General features: G+C 34.5%; 1 protein-coding gene across 1 annotated transcript; it reads left to right on the forward strand.

Moving 5' to 3' along the window:
- LOC104777610 (probable mitochondrial import inner membrane translocase subunit TIM21) lies at nucleotides 266–2429 on the forward strand. The gene is made up of 8 exons (XM_010501889.2): nucleotides 266–553; nucleotides 831–896; nucleotides 996–1014; nucleotides 1106–1236; nucleotides 1412–1590; nucleotides 1679–1727; nucleotides 1822–1941; nucleotides 2054–2429. Exons 1-8 carry the CDS (start codon nucleotides 437–439, stop codon nucleotides 2210–2212), a joined length of 840 nt encoding a protein of 279 aa, XP_010500191.1. The 5' UTR covers nucleotides 266–436; the 3' UTR covers nucleotides 2213–2429.

Here is a 6345-nt window from a genome sequence, read left to right on the forward strand (position 1 = left end):
ATAATACGAATTACATTAAAATTATGAAAAATTGAATATTAATTTAACTAAATAACAAAAATATGGAAGAACACATTATATTTTATTACATGAAAAAAGAATAAACTAATAAATTATAAAATACTATGGAATAATATACAGTATTTTAAAATTTACAATTTGAAATTGAATGCTTGTGATGAATTTATCTAAAACATTTAAAACAAATAATTGTGATTTAGTCTCGCAATTAAGGCCAAACCTAATAAAACCCCAAGCCCAAACCAAAATTGCCCAGTGACTGTGAAAAACCCCAGAAGAAGTCGACGACAGAAGAAGCGGCTTCGCCTTGCTCATCAATCTCGCTCGCTCGTACTTCCGTCGTGGGATTTTTTTGCAAAGAAGAAGCTTCAAGTTTCAGTCTTTCTCCTCCTCGCTCCTATCACTACCCAGATATATGATGATGAACCTTGTAAGGAGATCAGCGATAGCCATGGGCCGCCAATCCAAATCGAAACTTACTTCGTTTTCTTCCTCCGCTTCTTCACAGCCTTGTTCCGGATTCCCAAAATCGGTTTCTCTCTGCCTTCTCCTTCCTTTTGCGTGATTTTGATTTTGTATTCCATCTATTACTCTTTTCCCTACTCTGGCGGAACTTGACTTGCATAATCTACACATAGCTCTAGGCTTAGTACAAGTTTTCCAATATGTCTCGGGTGAATGCTTTTCTTTTCTAGTCCTGTTTGAATTGATTGAATCTCTCTAGTCTCTAGTAATAAGAATGTCTTTGCAAAATATATCCTTAATTGTTATATATATTTATTTTTTGTTTTCTCCCTTCCGATATGAAGTTGATAAGCGTTTTACAAAGCGGAGCATCAAGGCGGACCATTACTAGTTCGGGTCTCACGAGTCTGGTAAACACAACATTTGTTTGCTACTTACACCCTTACCCTTTTGGGGGCATTCAGTCTGTTAGTTTAATAGCTCTCTCTCATCGAGTTTTTCTTATGCAGGACTCAACTGGAGCTAAGGGTCAGCAATTATCATCATGTGTTGTAGTTTATAAAACTTCAAATCCCAGTCTTTGTGTAGTTGTTGTTCTGACAATCATCTCTGTTTGCAGGACTATTGTTTCGACCCCAAGCAAGTATATGTACGGAAACAACTCTTCCAAAGATGATCAACTCATCTTACCTTGCTAGATCTTTTGCATCATCAAGAACTTCTAAAGAACCTGGGAATCAGCAGAATAAGGTGTTCGTTCATAACAATATGCTTTTGACCTCCTCAACATTTTTGTGTACAAGTTTCTCCTACGCTCTGTGTTCGCCACTTATCACAACGCAAAACATCAAAACCGACAGACAACAACTTATATCCCAATATGCATAGCTACTTAATGCCTGCTTTGAAAATTGTGTGTTTACAGGCTAAGAAAGATGTGACGACTGTGGAGGATCCTTTTGATTCTCCTACATACCACATCCCTGAGAAACCGGTGACCTTTACAGAAGGTGCTTCCTACAGTCTTGTTATTCTTGCTGGGCTTGCGGTTGCCGGAGCTGCTGGCTACGGTGTGTTTAAAGAGCTCATCTTTCAACCAAAAGAGTGAGACTTGTGAACCTCTAGTTTCATTTTATCTGCTAGGACACTAGGATTTGGTCTTACTCTAAAGACACACCATTCTATATTCTAGGTACAAGATCTTTGACAAAGCCCTTAAGAGAATTCAAGATGATGGTCAGGTAATATAATAAGAAAGTAACTCCATCGGAAGGGTGGTGTATTAAATAAATGAGATAGCATCTGTGTTAATGCAGAGATTGTCTTGTTAATTAGGTGAGGGTTAGGATTGGATCCCCCATCAAAGGCTACGGACAAGAAACTAGAAACCGAGCTGCTCGTCAACGTATACCCAACAGAGTATTTACAGATGAAGACGGAGTTGAGCATGTTGAGGTAATTCACCCCCTTGTGGCCTTGGAGTCACATCCTTGCTTGAGAACAAAATCGGAGGAAACAGACTACAGAATAGCTTGTTTAACATTTATCAAAATTGAAAATGCTTCAGGTAAACTTCTACATCCGTGGGCCTCAAGGAGGGGGGAAAGTGTATGCGGAGATGTTTAAAGACAAGGCCGAGAATGAGTGGAAATACACGTACCTGATCGTAGAGATTCTTACACCTTCACCAGCCAAATTGATGCTGGAGTCTTATTTGCCCGCCTAAACACTAGCTCTTATATTTATTGTTGAGTTTATTCCGGAAAACATTCATAAACGGCTAAGATTGGTTTTAGTTGGGTGTTGGAGAAAGGAGAAAGCAAAGATTTGTGTTATAGGAATGACTTGTTGTTATCAACGTCGGGACTGTTTGCTAATTGGAAAAACAAGTCTAAACTGGTAAAATGCTCAATGTTTATGATCCTCTTGAGGATTGATTAATATTCTTGTGCGCATTACTGGAAACATGAAACTGATTGATTAATATTCTTGTGAGCATTACTGGGAACATGAAACTGATACTTTGGGAAATGCATATATCATGAAGAATCAGGTGTACATAAAGTGGCACTGTTACAATCATGGATCAACTCAAAAGCTGTTAAAGTATCAGTAAGACTATTAAGTAAACGAAAGTCCAAAGCTCAAGCATATGCTCGGCAAATGTTTAACGAACTCTACATTTTTGCGTATTATTTTACGACTAACTGGACTCACAAATAGTAATAAGAAATTAAATAGCAATTTGTTGTGTTCAATATAGTCTTAACAATAATAAATAAGAAACGACTAGAAATTTTGTAGATTCCTCTGTTAAGACTTGAATCCACATTAAAACAACCGAAAGAATGGAGACTTTTCTAGGATGTATGGGAACTAAATTTCCATGTTACATGTCGCTTATGCGGTCAGTTTTGGCATCTTCAATTCCTCGGCTAGATTCATTGATGCACATACATGTTGAATCAGTACAAGAAACCCATTTAACGTGACTCAGAAAGGAACTAATTTTGGCTGAAGATATGTAAAGAAATATAATAGGCATTACATAATCAACTCATTGTTTACATTTTTGACTAAATTGAGATTACTTATTCTTAACACCTTTTCATGTGTTTCCATTTAAACAAGAATAATCGATATGATTTCTATGCTTTAAATGTTTGGTTAATACTGAATTTTATTTTATTTCCATAAATTGAAAAGATTTTTTATATAAACAATGAAGTATAAATTTGATTATATATATATATAATATTTATAAAAATATTAACTTTTGAACAAGTATCTTAATATATAGTATATATAAACTCTGAAAAGTTGGAGATCCCTATTGTATTTTTCATTATTATCAGCGTGTTTCAAAAAAAAAAAATTGTTATAAAAAAATCACAAATTAGTTATCTAATAGAATGAATTTAAGGTTCTATATAGCAAAAACCACACGCGAGCGTACACACACCACACACACGCACACACACACACACATATATATATATATATTATGATAAATTACATCATAAATTAGTTATCTATACTAATGAATTTCATGGTTCTATATAGCAAAAACTATACGCGCCCGCACACACACCACATAATTTCTATGTGTGGTATGTGTACGCACACGTGTTGTTTAATTGTTCTTTATATATCTAAAATAATCAGCATATGATTTATTTCTACTTATGAATTGCAATACATTTAAGCTAGTTATCTATACTAATGAATTAAAAGATTCTATATAGCAAAAACCATACGCGCGCGTACACACACCACATCATTGTGCACACACACACCACATCATTTGTATGTGTGGTGTGTATACGCCCGGGTGTTGTTTAATTGTTATTTGTATATCTAAAATAATCAACATATGATTTATTTCTACTTATGAATTGCAATACATTTATGCTAGTTGACTAGGGTTTGTATAAATTTAAAGAATTGGATAATGTATTGACAACCCCTCTTTCAAAGAAAATAAACTACTCCTCATAATCCAATTGTTCGCTTTCTTTTGCTCTTCATATTTGTTAATTCACTCTTACCTTTATTTTTCCACCACCTTCAGCGCCTACAAAGATAGGGGATGATATTTTGCATTGATGAATTCTTTTGACAGCAACGACCAAACTTGTAAGGTGCATTAAGAATTTTCTCGCGAAATGGCAACCGGCTGTGCCTCCCATCTAGTAGATTCATTAATTTATTAAAATCGTCAAATACAACCAATCCAGATCGTATCATCCTATGTATGTCGTATTAATCAATTAACTGGTTCCAAAGCCGGTTCAATTAACAACATATTTATGGTGACCCTCTGAGGACCAGTTGTATATAGATGATCTCAAAATTTTAATGAACCTTCTAGAGATGAGGCACAACTATTTTCCATTTAGTAATGAAGATTTTCGATGCTTCCTACAAGTTTGGTCGCTATTGTCAAAGCAACTCATGAGAAAAAGTTTCTGAGCTTCAATTTTTTTCTTTCTGGTATTACTATTAAGTTTTTTGTTGGTTATAATAATGGTTGTGTTACATGTTACAAGAAAATATTTTTCTATATGTGAAATTTAAAAATAATATAGAAAATGCTAATAAATTACCACAGTGTAGATGGTAGTATATATATAAATTTTATTGTTTGTATATAAAATCATAGTTCAAAAATTTAGTCTACTTTTACAACCATATAATAATTTTATTGAAGAGTATATAGTTTGTGCACACTTACATAGAAGTTTGGAATAAACCTTCCTTATCAAGAAATTTTAGAAACTATATAAAACTATAAACTTCGTAGAAATTTATGGTGAAAAATCGTAACAAATATATCGTAGAAATTTTATTTATAAAAACCATACTTGACCAACTGCACATTTTCGCTGGTCGCACACCCTCTAAACCACCCTGGACTGAGGATAGGACCGAAATTTTTTCCTAGTTAAGATATAGGCTAGTTTATCTTCAGTACCAATATGATGTTTTTAATAATCCCATCACATACACCACATGACAATCTGGCTCAATGTCTCTAGTGCGCTTGTAAACAACTGGAGGTTAAATAATATGAATTGCAGTTTTACTATCACATAAGACACGTGTTGGAAATGTTTGTTCGATACCCAATTGACTTTGCAAGACATGCCACCATAGCTCGATACCTAACTTCAGCTGAATAATGAGAAGTAATATATCTTGCTTCTTGAAACATAATGTTTTTCTAATCCTTATGCAATGAATGGATGATGCAAAATCAAACAAACAAGTATGGATGATGATCAGATGCAGGGTATGTAGTTGTAGCATAAAGGATGTCAATCCATAAAGTGTGTATATGCATGCAATCAAAATGTAACAATTAATCAAGTCAAGACAAATATGAAAATGGTTTTGGTGAAACAGTTTGATAAAACAAATGTAAATGCAGAAAGTAAAATGCTTGAAACAGAAAGTAAGTGCAAGTAAACAAGGTAAGCAATACTGAAATTAAACGAACATAAGTAAAAGCAGTAAACAAAAAGTAAAGATGCAAAATGTAAATTGAAATGGAACAGAAAATAGATGAACAACCCGAAGGTGCTCGATCAAGCACTCGACCGTGTGACTGGTCGAGTGACTAGGTCGTGTGGGTAGATACGAAGAACATATGCAATCTTGACAACTTAAAACAAAACAGAATGCAATGAAACATGATAATATGCAATTAGTAAACAATCAAATGACAAAGAAGGCTTCCAGAGATGGATTCATGGGCTGGTGTTCAAGTTGTGGCTATCTAGACTGGTCAACAAACCTCAATCAAACATGAGCTATCTCTAGACAATGATCTCAATGAGTCACTAATTCACTCTCATGACAGAAGTGATCAGGTTACAATAACATCCTAACCCAACTCTCATTGGTGAAACCATACTGAACAGGCATTAAGAACCAAACCATTGCTTGTCAAAAAACACATTGTGCAACCAATCTCTTGGGATAAGCATGGTAATCTCCAGTGTTGGCTTTATCTAACAACCTAGACATTGGTGTGATGCTAGGAAGCTTCATATCTGTTCTTACCCTCACAGATATAAGAACAACTTAGAGAACTACCAACCGAGGAGAGATATTTAAACGATCAAGCTTGACCATTCCATACTACCACAACCCTAAACCAGCCTAATCCATCTCCAGAATCCTAACTCACTACTCAGATGAACAAAATATGATGATGATGAACATAAACCCAGAAAATGATGAAACTAGCATGATAAGATAGATGAGATGATGAATAACAACTTTATATAAAGAAGTAAACTCATATTCTCAATACCCAGAAAGTTATGAGACTTACAAGATATTAAAATCTGAGAG

The sequence above is a fragment of the Camelina sativa genome, chromosome 3 (genome assembly GCF_000633955.1).
Source record: "Camelina sativa cultivar DH55 chromosome 3, Cs, whole genome shotgun sequence".
NCBI lineage: Eukaryota > Viridiplantae > Streptophyta > Magnoliopsida > Brassicales > Brassicaceae > Camelina > Camelina sativa.

Bases quoted from the DNA above. Each gene is read 5' to 3' on its own strand.
- LOC104777610 (XM_010501889.2), top strand. From the start codon at position 437: ATGATGATGAACCTTGTAAGGAGATCAGCGATAGCCATGGGCCGCCAA. The intron at 554-830 runs GTTTCTCTCTGC...TCCGATATGAAG, and splicing joins GTTCCGGATTCCCAAAATCG to TTGATAAGCGTTTTACAAAG. The intron at 1,942-2,053 runs GTAATTCACCCC...AAAATGCTTCAG, and splicing joins ACGGAGTTGAGCATGTTGAG to GTAAACTTCTACATCCGTGG.